At 43.1% G+C, this 19,362-nt stretch overlaps 1 protein-coding gene across 1 annotated transcript in view; it reads right to left on the bottom strand.

Moving 5' to 3' along the window:
- Window positions 1-19,362, bottom strand: part of LOC139155452 (ORM1-like protein 3) — a 36,635-nt gene that overhangs the window by 4,078 nt on the left and 13,195 nt on the right. Inside the window, exons 4-5 of the mRNA XM_070730588.1 lie at window positions 13,064-13,255; window positions 2,969-3,120 (exon numbers count right to left, since the gene is read on the bottom strand). Coding sequence (XP_070586689.1) covers window positions 2,969-3,120; window positions 13,064-13,237 — 326 coding nt within the window. The 5' untranslated portion in view covers window positions 13,238-13,255. The remainder of the gene's footprint in view (window positions 1-2,968; window positions 3,121-13,063; window positions 13,256-19,362) is intronic.

The raw sequence follows: 19,362 nt of genomic DNA, 5'->3' as shown, positions 1-19,362 counted from the left end.
GTGTAAATTTGAAATGCATATAGTGTTCTTAGTCTGACTGTAGATGCAAAATTGTTTGTTTCTATAGTAAAAATGCATAATATTCGTTGCCGTGGTCACAAAAGCGAAATTTATGATGAATGTAAGCAATTTTTAATTTGTTTTAGACATAAGCAATTGGAATATAACATTTAAAAGCTGGGAACAAAATTTGTGTTACATATTTGCAGGTATGATGGAGGTGAAAAAATAACTTTGGAACCAATCCTCACATTTATGATCTCTGCAGGTCTATGAAGGAAAGCTGAAGTAAGGCTTCAGTGACCAAACGGCCTTTCCCAATTGTAACTAAATGAAAATCACCAGTATTTCAATTCTATCCGATGATTTTTGTAAATCCCAACCAAGATAACAGGAAGAGCCGGGGTGGCGCAGCAGGTAGAGTGCTGCACTGCAGGCAACTGAAGCTGACTGTAGATCTGAAGGTTAGCGGTTCAAATCTCATCACTGGCTCAAGGTTGACTCACCCTTCCATCCTTCCGAGGTGGGTAAAATGAGGACCTGGATTGTGGGGGCAATAGGCTGGCTCTGTTAAAGAACTGCTATTGCTAACATGTTGTAAGCTGCCCTGAGTCTAAGGAGAAGGGCGGCATAAAAATTGAATAAATTAAATAAATAAATAAACAAACAAACAAATAAATAAATGCCACAATATTATAAAGTGCTCCAATAAAAAGGCCAAGTCAAGATGACGTCTCAAAGTTACATGCGATTACAAGTCTATTCTGTCTACTGCATTTTTTAAAAGAGTTGGTAGAAAAAAAAGTAATCCTACATGGTTATTGATTCTGTGTGGCCCCTGGCTAATACTTTCCGCTAGGAGGCAGCAAAGCAAAGGCAGTAAAGCCTTTTGTCTGCAAAGTGTGCAAAAAAAAAAAAAAGGCACATATTTTGTAGTGGCTTCATTGATCTTTTCAGTTTTGCAAACCAATTTTCCATTGTCATCCGAGGATAGAAATAGGGGCAAGAAGAAAATAGAGATTCTGATAATTTGAATGTACAGTGTTCCCTCAATTTTCGTGGGGGATGCGTTCCAAGACCGCCCGCGAAAGTCAAATTTCCGCGAAGCAGAGATGCGGAAGTGGCTATGAACAGTATCACAAGCCTTCCCTTAACACTTTAAACCCCTAAATTACAATTTCCCATTCCCTTAGCAACCATTTAGATTATTACTCACCATGTTTATTTATTAAAGTTTATTTAAAAAAATATTTATTAAAGGCGGACTAAGGTTTGGCGATGACATATGATGTCATCGGGCGGGAAAAAACGTGGTATAGGGGGAAAAAACCATGAAGTATTTTTTAATTAATATTTTTGAAAAACTGTGGTGTAGACTTCGCGAAGTTTGAACCCGCAAAAATCAAGGGAACACTGTATATTTTATATATTTTGAACTAATGCACAAAACTGTTACAAGATGGGATGGCAATGCCTAGTTGAGACAGTGGATCCAAAGAGCTAAACCCGAGGAAGAGAAATTGATGAATTGATTGTTGATGAACTAAGGGAAGAGAGAACGTCCTCATGAGTTGCTACTGGTTTTCAAGTTGTCATTATATTGGGCTATACACAAAGCGATAACTGGTTTTCCACATCCCACTATGCTTTCATGTGTTAGAATAGAATAGAATAGATAAACCATATTTAAGCATACATTCAATACACATATTACCCCGAAACAAGATGTATGGCTTCAATATAGGAAACAGAATGCTGGATATATAAGCCTTGATCTAATCCAGCAGGTCTCTTATGTTTTTTAGGTTATGTGGTTTAAACTAAGGGTGTGAGCTAGTGGTTAGGAATGTATAATATCCCCCTTCCCCAACTGCTGACCTACACATCTTGGCAAAAGTTCCATCAGCAAGGTCAATGAAGAAGGAGACTGAAAAATGTAATTCCAGACTGTTCTACACCTGACATAACTATGAGGTATCTATAACTTAGCCTAGTGGTTCTCAACCTGGGGTTCGGGACCCCTTTGGCAGTCAAACGACTGTTTCACAGGGGTCGCTTAAGACCATGGCAAAAGACAAATTTCCTATGGTGTTCTTTATTTATTTATTAGATTTGTATGCCACCCCTCTCCGTAGACTCGGGGTGGCTAACAACAATAATGAAACAACATGTAACAAATCTAATATTTAAAATAATTAAAAGACCCTTATTTAAAAAACGAACATACACACAAACATACCATGCATAAATTGTATAAGCCTAGGGGGGAGGGAATATCTCAATTCCCCCATGCCTGACGACAGAGGTGGGTTTTAAGGAGCTTATGAAAGGCGAGGAGGGTGGGGACAATTTTTATCTCTGGGGGGAGTTGGTTCCAGAGGGCCAGGGCTGCCACAGAGAAGGCTCTTCCCCTGGGTCCTGCCAAATGACATTGTTTAGTCGATGGGACCCGGAGAAGGCCAACTCTGGGACCTAACTGGTCGCCGGAATTCGTGCGGCAGAAGGCGGTCCCAGAGACATTCTGGTCCGGCGCCATGAAGGCTTTATAGGTCATAACCAACACTTTGAATTGTGACCGGAAACTGATCGGCAACCAATGCAGACTGCGGAGTGTTGGTGTAACTAAAGTTTCTATTCTGGTGCCTTGGAACATATTTTTACAATCCAACCAATCAGGTGCTTACAGTGGGGATGTCCCTCTGACCTTCCTGCCAATCAGCTTAAAGCTCTGTTGGAAGAACTGATACTAGACTTATGGTTGGGGGTCATCGCAATATGAGGAACTGTATTAAGGGGTCGCAGCATTTAAAAAGGTTGAGAACCACTGACTTAGCCCATCTAGTTCTCAATGGTCTTCCCGGTAACAGTGTTTGAATTCCCCAGTTTCAGTGCAAACTGGAGTATTCCCTTCATGCTGGAATCGGACATAGAGGAGGATTTCCCCCCACGGGGTTTCTTTGGTACTCACAGTATGATTGGTGTGATGGTCAAGAACTTGCGGGAAGCTGTGAATTGCACTCCATAGTCCATCTGTTCCCAGTGAGTGAGCAGCCGAGCCTTCCCCTGATCAGGAGTCTCAAACGGTGTTCCTTTCACAGTGTGCAAGAAGATGTACATGCACTGTAAGAAAATATGAAGGTTTGGTAGTTTAGCAGGACTTTTTAGCTTGTTTGGCTGCATACTTTCTTTCAGAAAGCAGTTCAGGCGACGAGAAAGGTGTGCCACACTGTATAGCACAATACAAAATCCTTGCAAGAAGACTTTGACCACGTAGCAGAATGGTCTAAAACCTGGCAACTTCAAATCTCCACCACTAAATGCTCTCTCTTGCACATTGGTAAAAAGAATCAGAATACTAAATATAAACTTGGAGGAATTGAACTTATTGATAACCCTCGATCTGTCAAAGACCTTGGAGTACTCATATTCAATGACCTAAGTCCTAGAGCCCAATGCAACAACATTGCCAAAAAGGCTTTAAGAGTTGTTAACCGAATCCTTCGCAGCTTCTTCTCTGGTAATTTTGAACTGCTAACAAGAGTTTACAAAACATTTGTCAGACCAATCCTAGAATACAGCTTGTCTGTATGGAACCCACGTTGCATATATGACATCAACACAATTGAGAGAGTCCAGAAATATTTTACAAGAAGAGTCCTTCATTCCTCTTCTCACAACAAAATACCTTACTCCACCAGACTTGAAATTTTTGGTTTAGACAACTTACAACTCCGTCGTCTCTGTTCCGACTTAATTATAGTTCATAAAATCATATAGCAAAATGTCCTACCTGTTAATGACTACTTCACCTTCAACCGCAACAAGCATGAAATCGATTTAAATTAAATGTCAACCGCTCCAAACTTGACCATAAAAAATATGATTTCAGCAACAGAGTAATCAACGCCTGGAATGCACTACCTGATTCTGTGGTTTCTACTCCTAACCCCAAAACCTTTAACCTTAGACTATCTACAATTGATCTCTCCTCCTTTCTAAGAGGTCTGTAAGGGGCGTGCATACCGTCCCTGTCCTATTGTCTACTTTTTATCATTACTTAACAAATGTTTAATATGTAGAAATTATCACCCTATAATTGTTTGACAAACAAACAAACAAACAAATAAGTATTACGATAAGGGAAAGTGCTGGTGTAAAGTCCAAAAGTCACTATTTCTTATATAATATTTCTTATATATTATAAGAATTAGTGCACTTTTTTTTAGTGGTTGTTTCACTACTAAAAATTGTAGCTATTTCTTAAGAGTGAAGCTATTAGTATAGGTGGTCCCATTTAACAACCATTTGAATTTACAATTGCACTTTGAAAGTAAGTAACTTCTTGCACGTGGCAACGTCTCCATTCTCAAATGAACAAAATTTGGGCACTTGGTAACTGGCATAAATTTACAAGAGTTGCAGAATCCTAGGATCAATGTGATTGCCATTTGGGACCTTCCCAGTTTTTGACCAGAAAAGTCGATTAGGAAATTGAATTTATTTAATGACTGCTTGATTCACTTAACAACCATGGCAAAAAAGCTTGTAAAATCAACTGCTTAACAACCGCCTTTCTTTGCAATTGAAATTCTATTGTAAGGCAAGGACTACCTGTACATAATGCAATAATGTTTGCATTCTGCTTTGCCAATACCTAATTAAAATAAGCTAATGAGGCTTGGCCAAGCTATGAAGCAGGACTGAAACTAATTGTCCTTGTTCCTGTTCCATTACCTTAACCACATGTTGACTTTCAACCTAAGGAGCTCAATCTGTATAGTCTCAGTGAACTCAATCTGTATAGTCTGGAGGACAGGAGGAAAAGGGGGGACATGATCGAAACATTTAAATATGTTAAAGGTTTAAATAAGGTTCAGGAGGGAAGTGTTTTTAATAGGAAAGTGAACACAAGAACAAGGGGACACAATCTAAAGTTAGTTGGGGGAAAGATCAAAAGCAACATGAGAAAATATTATTTCACTGAAAGAGTAGTAGATCCTTGGAACAAACTTCCAGCAGACGTGGTTGGTAAATCCATAGTAACTGAATTTAAACATGCCTGGGATAAACATATATCCATTGTAAGATAAAATACAGGAAATAGTATAAGGGCAGACTAGATGGACCATGAGGTCTTTTTCTGCCGTCAGTCTTCTATGTTTCTAAGGAGGGATGTCTTTCCAAAGAGCAAGAATACTAGCTTTGAGCAGACATGTTTTCTTAAGAGGAGAAGAGAATAGTGGAGAATATAAGGAAAATCAAGAATATAAGGGTTAGGGAAATGAGAAGGAAAATACTACATAAGTGGTATCACAAACCTGCTGAACTTGCATACTTTCAGCAGAATGCTAAGAATACTTGTTGGCAGATGTCAAGATAAAGAGGTGTTTATGGATATGTTTTGGGAATGTCCCGGTAGTGCAGAAATTTTGGAAAGAAGTACAAGAGGATATTAATAGGATGTTAAATATACGATGGACAATTGCAAAGGAAATGGCGGTATTAGTCAAAAGGAATGAGATGGGAGAATTTAGAGAAATAAAAGAAGCAGTGATAGAAAGCACTCAGGCGGTAATAGTCCTAGGCTGGAAGAATACAAAATTGGTATCCGTACATGGTGGATCATATTCAATTTGAGATTATGGATAAGAGGATGAATTTGGCCAATGAAACTAATCTTTGAGAACTGATGGGATGATGAGACAAGGTAAGAGGATATATGGTTAGTAGAATTCGAGACCAAGGTATAAAAAATAAATTAGAATTACTTTATAATATGTAAATAGATATATTGCTTTTGAGTTAAAATGATATACAGTAATCCCTCATTTTTCGCGGGGGATGTGTTCCAAGACCACCTGTAAAAACAAATTTCCGTGAAGTAGAGGAAAGATTTTTTTTTTAGGTATTTAACGAGTATTTGGACTTTTAAAACCCACCCTATGCATTAAACAGTCATTCTATAATGTTTCTCAGCTGTGATATCCTACCAGTTTCTTTAATAGACTACAGTAGTACTGTAGAAGAATTTTATGAATTTTTAATGGATTTAAGCCCCATTTGAAAACCCGTGAAGTAGCAAATCCACAAAAGATGAACAAATGGATGGACACAAATCAAGGAGAAAAGCAAGAATTAGTCTCCAAGAGGCTTGAGAGGATAAATTGACACTTACTTGGCTGGAAAATGATACAATGAATGCTGGAGACTGGGATAGTTAACATCTCATATCCCCTAGGCCAGAGGTCCCCAACCGCCGGTCCGCGGACCGGGACCGGGCCGTTGGGGTTTTCCAGCCGGTCCGCAGCGGCGCTGCCCTCCCGGCAGAAGACATTATGCAGGACAGGGTGGGGCGTCGGGCAGGGCGGGGAGAATCAGGAGGCTCCTTTGGCGGCTGGGGGCTGCCTGGCTTTGTGATTTTGGCTGGGGGGGAGTTAGGAAGGTCCTACTTCTCCCCCCCCCCCAGCCAAAAACTCAAAGCCTATCTGCTGGATATGGGCGATGAGCGGGACGAGCGTGCCTGTCCGGCCGGGGAAGAATCGCCCCGGCCGGACCTCAGTTTCAGCTGGGGGGGGCGAGAACACCGCCTCCCAGCTGGGCGAGCCTGAGCAGAGCGCAGGCTTGCCCACACGCTGCCTTTGGCAGCACAAGCGTGCTTGTCCGGCCGGGGAAGAATCGCCCCGGCCGGATGTCAGTTTCAGCTGGGGGGGGGGCGAGAATACCGCCTCCCAGCTGGGCGAGCCTGCGCCGCCGCCGTCCGTGCCTCGGTTCCGTAGCTCCGCCTCACAGCTGATCACCCTGCTGCCGCTGCTGAGAGAAAAAAAGAGAGAGGGGGGAAGAGAAAGAGATAGCAACAGAGGGAGAGAGGGGGGGTTAGCAACAGAGGGACAGAGAGAAAGAGAGAGGGGGGATAGCAACAGAGGGAGAAAGAGAAGGAGAGAGAAAGAGAGAGGGAGAGGGGGGGCAGAAAGAGAAAGAAAGAGATAGCAAGAGAGGGAGAGAGAGAAAGAGAGAGGGAGAGAAAGAGATGGCAAGAGAGGGAGAGAGAGAGGGAGAGAGGGGAGACAGAAAGAGAGAGAAAGAGAGAGGGGGAGAGAGAGAGAAAGAGAGGGAGAGGGAGAAAGAGAGAGGGAGAGAGGGGGGAGAAAGAGAGAGAAAGAGATAGCAAGAGAGGGAGGGAGAGAAAGAGAGAGGGAGAGAGGGGGAGAGAAAGAGATAGCAAGAGAGGGAGAGAGAGAAAGAGAGGGAGAGAGGGGGGAGAGAGAGAGAAAGAGAGGGAGAAAGAGAAATGGAGAGAGGGGGGAGAGTGAGAAAGAGGGAGAGGGAGAAAGAGAGAGAGGGAGAGAGAGAAAGAGAGAGGGAGAGGGGGGAGAGATAGCAAGAGAGGGAGAGAGGGGGGAGAGAGGGGGGAGAGAGGGGGGAGAGAAAGAGAGAGGGAGAGGAGATAAAGGAAGAGGAGAGATAGAAAGGAAGAGAGAGAAAGAAAGAGGGATAGAAAGAGAGTGAGAGATGCTCAGTGAGCCTTTCTTTGAAGTTGCCTTTCTTTCTTTCTTTCTTTCTTTTGCTCTCTTGCTCTTTCATTCTTTTTTCTCTCTTGCTTTCTTTCTTTCTTTTTCTTTCTCTCCTTCCCTCCTTCCATTTCTTTCATTCCCCCTCTCTATTTTTATTTCTCTTTCATTCTTTCTTTCTTTCTTTCTTTCTCTTTTTCTTTCTCTTTTACCTTCCCTTCCTCTATTTCTTCTTTTCTTTCTCCTTCCTACCTTCTTCCCTCCCTCCCTTCCTTCAGTCTTTCCTCTCTTACTCTCCCCTTTCATAAGTTTCCTTGCTTCCTTCCTCTGTTCCTGTCCCTTCCCCCTTTCTTTCTTTCTTTCTTTCTTTCTTTCTTTCTTTCTTTCTTTCTTTCTTTCTTTCCTTCCTCCATTTCTTGCTTTCCTTTTCCTTCCTCCCTTCTTTCCTCCCTCATTCCCTTCTTTCACTCCTTCCTCTCTTACTCTCCCCTTTCACCCCTCCCCAAAGAAGGTAAATTTCATACATAATTGGTATGTCGCAAAATAAAGTAGTTTTAAAATGGCGGGGAGGGGCCCCCCCAGACACTTAGGCTGTATGGGGCCCCAAAATTCCTGATGGCGGCCCTGGCTCCACCCCTCCATAACCCCACCCCCATATGACCAAAGCCCCCCCCCCCCCACCGGGCCATGGAAAACTGGTCTAGCTTAAAGCCGGTCCCTGGTGCAAAAAAGGTTGGGGACCTTTGCCCTAGGCCAATGTTTCCCAACCTTGGCAACTTGAAGATATTTGGACTTCAACTCCCAGAATTCCCCAGCCAGCGAATGCTGGCTGGGGACTTCTGGGAGTTGAAGTCCAGATATCTTCAAGTTGTCAAGGTTGGGAAACACTGCCCTAGGCTAATGCTGATGTGAGGAATATGAAGCAAAGATAGTAAGAACATAAGAAGAGCCATGCTGAATCGGGCCGAAGCCCATTGAGTCCAGCATTCTGTGTCACACAGTGGCCCACCAATTGTCCATGGGGATCTTGAGCAGAAAGACAAGGCAAGACCCTCCCTGTCCCATGACCCCCAACAAGTGGTACTCAAGGGAATCCTGCCTGCCTCAACCAATATAGAGGCAGCCGTTTGGACAACTAGGACATCCGTTTCAATAACCATCTATATGCTTGGCATCCATGAATCTGTCTAATCCTGCCTTGAAGCTATCAAGGCTGACAGCTGTCACGACCTCTTCTGGAAGTGAATTCCATAAACCAACAACCCTCTGGGTGAAGAAATATTTCCCTTGATTTGTCCTCACTTTCCTACCTATGAGCTTTAGGGAGTGCCCCCTTGTCCTAGTATTGTGTGATCGAGAAAAGAATTTTTTCTATCCACCTTTTCTATCCCATGCATGATTTTATACACTTTAATCAAGTCGCCTCTTAAATGCCGTCTTTCAAGGCTGAAGAGACCAAGGCGTTGCAACCTGGTGATGTTTTTCTCTCTGTGCAAAGCAGTCATATATGCCCGAGCAGGCGCAAATGTTCTGACAATAAACTTTATAAGTTGGAGACTTTGGTATAATCTTTGGGTTCCAGAATAATAAATGGTTCGCCCCATTGTAGCCCACCCTATATTTTAAGAGTAAAAATACTGAATAGAACTACTGCAGATTACCGCATTTATTGGACTATAAGACGCACCAGTGTACTGTATAAGATGCACCAAGATTTCAAAGCGGCAAGTAAGAAAAATAAGTTTTTGTCCTCCACGGCCCCCAGGAGTATTCTGCAAGCCTCCCAAACTATGCACCCTGTTTTTTGTAAAAATGGGCCATTTTCTTGCAAAAATTGGGTCACTTTTGCCTTTCCTCAGTCCCCAGGAGCACTCTGCAGGCCTCCAAAAACCTCTGTGCACCCTGTTTTTTGCAAAAAATGGGGCACACAGAGGGTTTGGGAAACTTGCTCCTGGGGGCTGGAGGAAGGCAAAAATGACACACACACACACACACACCCAGCTACGCCTACCCAGGTTTTGTGAGTCTGTTTTCTATGAGAAAAAGGTATCTCCCTCCCTCTTTTCCCCCTTTTTCTCTCTCTCCATCTCTTTTTCTTCCTCTCATCTTTCTTCCTCTTTCCCTCTCCCCATCTCTCTCTCTCTCTTCCTTCCTTCTCACCCATCTCTCTCTTCCTCTTCCTTTCTCCCTCTCCCCTCCCCTTCTCTCTCTGTGTGCTGAGAGTTTCGGGTGACCCTCTTCATGACTGCCTGGTTGGCTGCCCCGAGTCGACGGAGAGGGGCGGCATGCAAATCTAATAAATAAATAAAATAAATATATGTGTGGGCAGACCCTCCTCAAAGAGGCATGCAGAGGGCGGGCGGCTGCTCATCTAAGGAGGATCATTGCAGGCAGCTTCTCTCCTGTCTTAAGGATCTGGCCATTGTTTGCCGTGTCCTGCCCCATCCCTCCACCCCTGAAGTTCTTCGGCCGAGTTGGGAGGATGGAACTTCCAGGCCAAAGCACTAGGAAGTGAAGGCTTCCTTATGCGCAAATGAGGGGAGGGCAAGGCCAGCCAGTGATGGCACAGGGCCCCCCAGCAGGGGGCCCAAAGAGCTGCATGCAGCTCCCGAGCCACAGGTTGCCGATCCCTGGTCTAGTAGGAATGGCCAGATAGAAGAGCAGGTGACAAGAGTCAATTCCACAATAGTGAAGTAATACCCAACCACAGACTCTTTCAATATTCCTGACCTCAATACAGTGGGGAATGGAAGGATTTATATTCTAAAAGGATGCAAATAACCAGCTGTCTGCAAGGAATATAAATCCTTCTATTCCCTCACCATCCAGTCAGAGCTGAAGAAGCTTCTTGGATGAGAAGCGAAACATCTTCAAAGAAAAAGCAAGAAAATCCAGTTGCCTCATTTTGCCCTATGTTCTTCCATGCAGTTTATTTGCATAACATTTTTGTTTTACTTCTGCAATTTTCCCTATTCTTATCATTGGGGGGGGGGGGGGGGGGTTGTGTGTGTGTGTGTGATTCTCCCTCTATCTCATATATACAGGTAATTCTTGCTTAGTAATTGCCCCATTTAGAGACCATTCAATCTTACACTACCACTGAAAAAACAATTTTATGACTGGTTCTCACGCAACATTGTAATGTCTCCACAATCATGTTCAGTCAATTCACAACTGGAATCAGGACTTTACAACTCTCATAATGCCCTGTGATTTGCCCACTTTATAGCTGGTTTCTGATAAGCAGAGTCAACAGAGAAAAGAGTGGTAAAATAACAAGTTGTGGTCACTAATGTTTGGTTCAATGATCCAGAACGATTCACTTAACAACTGGGGTAGAAGTGAGGTCATAATTCTGTCACAATAATGTGATGTCTTGCTTAACAGTTGCATCACTTAGTGGTGGAATTGCCAATCCCAAATGGATACATAAATCCAGGAAGTGTGAACATCTGTATATCAATCAAATCTGACACAGACCCATGGCTTAATATTTTACTATCGGACAAATTAGCATTGCACCTATCTATCTCCATTTCTCTCTTGTAACGAATCTATCATTATAATTATAGTTCTCAAAACAGGGTAGGCAATTATTAATTCATTCTTCTGAACCAACCCCATCAAAGGCAAGTGAGTGTAGGATTGTAAATCTCCAAGCTTCCTAACTTTCCCAACTCTCCTTTAAAGTTATTTAAAGTTAGGAAGCTTGGAGATCCTACACTCAGTCATGTTTCCTACTGTAGGCAATCTGGCAAAAGTGACTTAATCTTGATTATTCACCAACTCATCAAACTTGATTTTGCAAACTACCAGAATATCTCTGAGACCGTCTCCTGCCGCACGAATCCCAGCGGCCAATTAGGTCCCACAGAGTTGGCCTTCTCCGGGTCCCGTCGACCAAACAATGTCGGCTGGCGGGACCCAGGGGAAGAGCCTTCTCTGTGGTGGCCCCTGCCATCTGGAATCAACTCCCTCCAGAGATTCAAATAGCCCCCACGCTCCTCGCCTTCCCTAAAATGCTGAAGACCCACTTTTGTCGCCAGGCGTGGGGATAATTACCATCTTCCCCCCCTTTTTTATTATATTTTTGGCCTTACTGTAGGATAGATTAGGTTGAATGTGTATAACTGCATAGTTAGGAATTTTATTATGTTATGAATGCCTTCTTAAATTGATTTAATTTTTTATTATTAGATTTGCAATGTATTGTATTACTGTTATGCTGTGAGCTGCCCCGACTCTTCGAAGAAGGGTGGCATACAAATCTAATAAACTATAAATTAATAAAAACTAAACCAGGTTTTTTTTTTCCCTCTGTAAAGGGAAATGATAGTTTAAGCTAAGCATGATAGGAAGCAGTATGAAGCAGTATGAATGCTACTTTACTGAGCTTTGACTTAATAAACTAAGATCTTTATATGTGGATATTCTGCTTCAAATACCTTACTCAGCTTATACCACTGTTACCCTTGTCCCAGGTGATATGATGGACATTTTCACCAGAGAATCAATCCCTGTCATCACATTATCCTAAATTGCCATACAGAGAACACTGAAAGAAAATAGGGGCCCCAAATCAAATGGGGCCACAAATCAACAACTCTTTATCTGAGATGTATGGCTAGTTACAAGTTGTATATACCATCCTATATAGCAGTGTTTCCCAACCTTGGCTACTTGAAGATATCTGGACTTCAACTCCCAGAGTTCTCCAGGCAGCATTCGCTGGCTAGGGGATTCTGGGAGTTGAAGTCCAAATATCTTCAAGGAAGCACACAGGTTCAGGAAATGGATTGCAGATAGAAAAGATATAGAGTGCTGGTGATCCCCCTGTATAGAGTGCTGGTGAGACCACATTTGGAATACTGTGTTCAGTTCTGGAGACCTCACCTACAAAAAGATATTGACAAAATTGAACGGGTCCAAAGACGAGCTACAAGAATGGTGGAAGGTCTTAAGCATAAAACGTATCAGGAAAGACTTAATGAACTCAATCTGTATAGTCTGGAGGACAGAAGGAAAAGGGGGGACATGATCGAAACATTTAAATATGTTAAAGGGTTAAATAAGGTCCAGGAGGGAAGTGTTTTTAATAGGAAAGTGAACACAAGAACAAGGGGACACAATCTGAAGTTAGTTGGGGGAAAGATCAAAAGCAACATGAGAAAATATTATTTCACTGAAAGAGTAGTAGATCCTTGGAACAAACTTCCAGCAGACGTGGTAGATAAATCCACAGTAACTCAATTTAAACATGCCTGGGATAAACATATATCCATCCTAAGATAAAATACAGAAAATAGTATAAGGGCAGACTAGATGGACCATGAGGTCTTTTTCTGCCGTCAGTCTCCTATGTTATGTTTCTAAGATTACACCCACTGGTTGTAGGGCTGTGCAACAATCGCACCTGAATTTATTACAGTGACCATTGATGCGATTGTTCCCACTCCCCATGCGTTTAGAATACTCTGAGAGGGACCATCACTTTAGTTCCTTCCACTGCCTGTTGTAGAAGCACGTATTGGTGAAGCCAAAGAGCACCTTCATACCATGTTGTGAATGAGGTTGGTTAGAGTCCACACAACCGGGACGCTGAAGAAAGGAATGCTGAGCAGAATCACATGCAAGAGGCCAATTCCCAAGATGTAGGAGAGCCAGATGCCGCGGCTGTTCATGACTCGGGTATTGGGGTTGACTTCGCTGTGAGCTGTGCCCACATTCATCTTTCTGGCACAGCAGCCCTGAAACGGAACACGGAGCAACAAAGGTGCGTCAAAGACAATATGCAACTTTGCCATGCCAAATAATTTATTTGTTTGTTTGTTTGTTTGTTTATTTATTTATTTATTAGATTTGTATGCCACCCCTCTCCATAGACTCGGGGCAGCTCACAACACAATAAAACAGTTCATGGCAAATCTAACAATTTACTATTTAAAATATTTAAAAAACCCCATTATTAAGCAGACATACCTACAAACATACCATACATAAATTATATAGGCCCGGGGGAAATATCTCAGTTCCCCCATGCCTGATGACAAAGGTGGATTTTGAGGAGTTTACGAAAGGCAAGGAGGTTAGGGGCAGTTCTAATCTCTGAGGAGAGCTGGTTCCAGAGAGGCGGGGCCGCCACAGAGAAGGCTCTTCCCCTGGGGCCCGCCAACCGACATTGTTTAGTTGACGGGACCCGGAGAAGGCCCACTCTGTGGGACCTAATCGGTTGCTGGGATTCGTGCAGCAGAAGGCGGTCTCCGAGATATTCTGGTCCGATGCCATGAAGGGCTTTATAGGTCATAACCAACACTTTTGCTTTCTTTCATATCAGTTAGGCCAGTGTTTCCCAACCTTTTTTGAGCCGCGGCACATTATTCATATTTTCAAAATCCTGGGGAACACTGAATGGGGGTGCGGGGGGGAGGGGTGCGGGGGGAGGGGGCTAAAGAAATGTTTGGACAAAAAAAAATCTCTTCCTCCATTTTACTCTATTTCTCCCTCCCTCTTTCTCTCTCTTCCTTCCTTCCCTTCTTTCTCTCTCTCTATCTCTCTTTCTTTCTTTCTTTTTTGCTCTCTTTTTCTCTCCCTCCTTCCCTCCCTTTCTCTCTCCCTTGCTCTCTCTCTGCCTCTCTTGCTATCTCTCTTTCATTCTCTCTCTTTCTCTCTTTCTGTCTCTCTTGCTATGTCTCTCTCTCTCTCTCTTTCTCCATCTCTCTCTCTCTTGCTATCTCTTTGTCTCTCTCTCTCTTGCTATCTCTTTCTCTCTCTTGCTATCTCTTTCTTTCTTTTTTTCTCTCTCTCTTGCTATGTCTCTCTTTCTCTCTGTCTCCCTCCCTCTTTCCTTTCTATCTCTCCCTCCCTCTTTCCTCCCTCCCTCTTTCCTTTCTATTTCTCCCTCCTTCTTTCCTTTCTATCTTTCTCTCCGTCCCTCAGCGGCGGCAAAGAAGAAGGAAGGCAGGCTGCAGAGGGCACCGAGGACAAGAGCGCTCGCTCGCTCCCTCGCCCTCTGACTTCCCTCCCTCGCTGCTGAAGGGACAAGCGCGGGCACACTGCAAGAAGGGGTTTTTTGCTTTTTTTTCCTTCCCCCACCTCACGGGAGAGAGTGAGAGAGAGAAAGAGCAGCGCCGTGTCGGTTCCGAGCGCAGCCAGGGAAAGCGGCCTCGAGCCGAGTGGGAACTGCGGGATGCGGCAAAGGACTCCTTGTCAACCAAAAAAGGGTGGGGGTGGCAAAGGCAAAGCCTGGGAGGCGGGGAAGGGAAGAGCGGGAGACCCCCAGACAGAACGGCTGAGGGGAAGGAAAGACGGAAGGAGAGAGGGATTGAGAAGCGAAGCCAGGGAGGGCTGAGAGAAAAGGGGAGCGGCACGCGCGAGAGAGGGGCAGGGCATGCATTCCCGAAACTGATGGAGAAAGCCCTCTCTCGCAGCGAAAGCGCTCCCAGCCAGGGGGCTGCGAGAGAGGGCTGGGAGCGCTTTCGTCCCGAGGAGCTGAAGCTGCAGCCACAGCCGCCGCGAGAGAAGTCGCGCCCCAAGGCAGGGGGCGGCGGCGGAGGAGAGGGGGCAATCGGGCGGGGAGCTTTGCGGCACACCTGCCTGTGTCTCGCGGCACACCATTTGGGAAACACTGAGTTAGGCCAGTGTTTCCCAACCATGTAAACTTGAAGATATCTGGACTTCAACTCCCAGAATTCCCCAGCCAGCATTTGCTGGCTGGGGAATTCTGGGAGTTAAAGTCCAAATATCTTCAAGTTGCCAAGGTTGGGAAACACTTGAGTTAGGCAACAGCTCCATTCTCAAACTCAAGATGCAGGCTCACAAGTCTCACTGATATTTTCCAAGAGAGACTTTGACAGCTGTGATGAGCATGTGAGTACTGCTCTTGGATCTGCACATCGAAGAGGGGAGAAAGGAAACAGGCATGGAATCGAATACATTCTCAGCCCTGTGTTGTTGGGTCTGCAAATCTCATCATTTTCAGTTAGACATGGAATTGTGGTTCCAGGATAACATGCTTAAGAGAGACCTTTACAGGGACCGCCTTCTGCTGCACGAATCCCAGCGACCAGTTAGGTCCCAGAGAGTGGGTCTTCTCCAGGTCCCGTCAACTAAACAATGTCGCTTGGCAGGATCCAGGGGAAGAGCTTTCTCTGTGGCGGCCCCAGCCCTCTGGAATCAACTCTCCCCAGAGATTAGAATTGCCCCCACCCTTCTTGCCTTTCGTAAGCTTCTTAAAACCCATCTCTCTGCTGCCAGGCATGGGGGAACTGAGATATTCTTTCCCCCTAGGCCTTTACAATTTTATGCATGGTATGTCTGTGTGTATGTTTGGTTTTATAATAAGGGTTTTTAACTGTTTTAATATTGGATTGTTATATGCTGTTTTTATTACTGTTGTTAGCCGCCCCGAGTCTATGGAGAGGGGCGGCATACAAATCCAACAAATAAATAAATAAATAAATTTTCATTAAACAACAACAACCCTGAGGAATGTGATCCAAGGAAGAAGCATACAACATTTGAAATTGGTATATACTTCCATTTTGGCTCTAGCACCAATTCTGGATCAGCTGTAATCATCAGCATTGATTTCCTTCCCCCAATCCAATCAATGGTTGATTTGAAACACATGTCAAGTTGCTAGTTCTTTTGAAAAGCTTTTGAGTAGTTAATTTCCTTGCCTCAGACTGGCTCCAAGCTTCAGGATTCAGTTCCCGGTGTCTGTCTGGAAACATTAGCTACAATGCCTGGCCCGCTTCACCAACTGGATTGGCACCAGCCAAAATTAGAGGTAAGGACCCCAATTGAAAATGCTAGCATTACCATTTGGTTATTATAGCTTGAAAAGGTCTTTTAAATGAAGGAGGAAACATGGCAATGCAGCTGAAAAGCGTTTTTAGAGAGAGAGAAAAATATCATTTCCCCCAAAACAGCCAAACAAATGCATACAATGTGAACTAAAGAGAAGAGTGAGGTGACTAACGAAATATTTTCCTTTTTTGGTATGCTGGGAGGGAGGAATTTTCATGGTTCCAGGATGTGTAATTGGTTCAGTGGATGAGAAAATGATGGGAAAACATTTTTGCTCTGGTGTTACTCAGCTTGAGCAGAATACTGATTGCTTTATGGCATTTTTTGCAGAGGAAAAACTTATTCCCCCCAAAAACAGCCAAACAAATGCATACAAGGTGAACTAAAACCTCCAGGGGGAGAGCTAACAATTTATTTCCTTTTTTTATATGTAATGGGAGTGAGAGATTTTCATGGCTCTAGGATGTGTAAATTGTTCAGTGGATTAAAAAATGATAAGAAAACATGTTTGCTCTCCTGTTACTCAGCTGGAGGAGAGCACTGATTGCTTTATGGTATTATTACTTGCACATTTACAGTGATTCATGGGGCATCATGTGTGACACTTTTATTTCTGTATGCTATTGTAGGGCTGCCCTCTCACTAAACAATTTTTGGTTTGCTATTTATTTGTTTGCTTGTTTGATTTGACTTTTATGCTGCTCAGTCCTAATGGGACTTTTAGAATATAGGATGGCTTTAAACTGCTTTGTTAGTTTCTAGAGAATGGAACTGGTGTGGCATGAAAGTGCCCTGAGAAATCTGAAGGGATCCTATGTATGATTTCCAGTAAGTAGAGAGTAAAGTGATCCTGGGTGGCTTTGATACATAGAAGAAGAAAACTGTAATATCACGAAGGCTATTTTCTAGATATGCAATGAGCCCAGTGGAAAAATTAAGATTAAGCAAAGCTGGACACAATTCAACAAGAATATAAGTAAAATGGTTTAAGTATATGCCTGTGGCATGGAAGAGGGTCATCATTAACCAGATGTGATACAGCCACCATCAATTTGGAACTCCTGTGCTTCTCCCAGTAAAAAACAAAACTGGTTTACCAAGTTCACGTGTGCATTCTATGTTACTTCACCTGTTTCTCTTTATTAATTAGTTTCAACACTAAAGCACTCTGCTTTGCATTGGTTTCTGAAGCAGGTTGCCTGGAGGTTCAAATAAATGCTGAATTATTAACATTTCACGCCAGGAAAGGCCAATAGTGACTCTGACATAGGACTCTGAAGTGGAAGAGAAACTTTTAACACTTTGCTCCAATGCTCTTTTGCATCCTTCGTGGTCCAAACTATTACCCTCTTGGCATAGCAATTTGCTTCAACACTCTTAACTGAATGAACGTGAAGAATGCAGGACTTGTTAAAAGCAAGGACTTTTATGTCCCCATATTAGAGTTTTGTTTCAACTTGAGCCTGATTGTGCCAATTTATTTATTTGGAGAAGACAAAGCAAATACATAAGGACTAAAAAAGAGAGAGAAAAGATATTTGCAAGCATATATTTCATTAAGCTGAACAGTGCCCCCTCAGAAAAAAAAAGTATTTTACAAAGCACAATCTTATAGTGAGATTTGTATTTACCAACAAATAGGGGCAAAAGTTTATGGAGAAAAATATGTGTTTGCTAGGAATAAAAAATGATTTGATGGCACATAGTTGGTGTAGAAGAGCTATTTGGATAGATGGGTTAGGAAAGAATTTAATCTGATACACTAACAATTTTAGAGTCAAAGCACATCTATCACCCCACTGAGATTTAACTTTTGAGGCAGAGATAGTGGCTGATGTCTTACGCGTCACATCGGTAAACAGTCTGCAAGTCATACCTGTCCATTAGTAAAACAAGAAACAGATGCTGGGGTTATCAGGAATTCAACCAAATATCTTTTGCATACAAAGCACATGCTATACCAGTGTTTCCCAACCATGGCAACTTGAAGATGTTTGGACTTCAACTCCCAGAATTCCCCAGCTGGCTGGGGAATTCTGGGAGTTGAAGTCCAGATATCTTCAAGTTGCCAAGATTGGGAAACACTGTGCTATACCACTGGACCAGGGCTATTTTGTACTACTCAAAGCTTTCTCCTTGAAATCCTTACAATAGCCCTATAAATGGAGATTAGGACTTATCTCAGTTAATATGCAATAAAACTGCAGGTTACATTTTTTTTCTTAGCATGTGCATTGCATACATTCTTTTCCTGTTCTCCCTGGGATATTCTCTTAGCTTTAGTTTTTTTCAAAAGCAGTTTCTATTTGCTTCTGTGACTAATGAGTTGCAATCAGACCTTATGCATCACATGTCCACTGCTCTTAAATGTTAACTTTAAATATAGGCTTGGCCCTGGTGTGTACTTCAGCTTTGCTTTCTCTTTTTTTCTAGCAGTTTACTAAAAGAGGAGGGGGGAGAGTTACAAGTGAAAATGCTTCTTTTTACAAGAGATCTGAACCTTTTATGTTTGATTATTTAACAACAGTGAGATTTCAAATCTAGATGTTCATCGAGATGATAACTTCATTTTTAAAACTTTTTTTAAAAAATCAATCTAACTTTTCAGGCCTGGCCTAGTGATTTTTTCCTCCACTTTTATCCAAATGAATAATTAGTAGTTGATAACAATGTGTATGGGTTTTTGACCATGAGAATAATTTTGATTTTTTAAAAAACTGTGAAAAGACAGGAACAGGATTCCAGAAGCACAGATTTTTTCAGAAATGACAAAATGTTGGTTATGACCTATAAAGCCCTTCATGGCATCGGACCAGAATATTTCCGGGATCGCCTTCTGCCGCACGAATCCCAGCGACCGATTAGGTCCCACAGAGTTGGCCTTCTCCGGGTCCCGTTGACTAAACAATGTCTGGGTCCCGACGACTAAACAAAGGGGAAGAGCCTTCTCTGTGGCTGACCCGACTCTCTGGAACTAGCTCCCCCTGGAGATTAGAACTGCCCCCACCCTCCTTGCCTTCCATAAACTCCTTAAAACTCACCTCTG

This window comes from Erythrolamprus reginae, unplaced genomic scaffold (genome assembly GCF_031021105.1).
Source record: "Erythrolamprus reginae isolate rEryReg1 unplaced genomic scaffold, rEryReg1.hap1 H_2, whole genome shotgun sequence".
In the NCBI taxonomy this organism is placed as follows: domain Eukaryota; kingdom Metazoa; phylum Chordata; class Lepidosauria; order Squamata; family Dipsadidae; genus Erythrolamprus; species Erythrolamprus reginae.
Note: the sequence above shows the minus strand (reverse complement) of the source record. Positions and strands in the feature narration are given on the sequence as shown.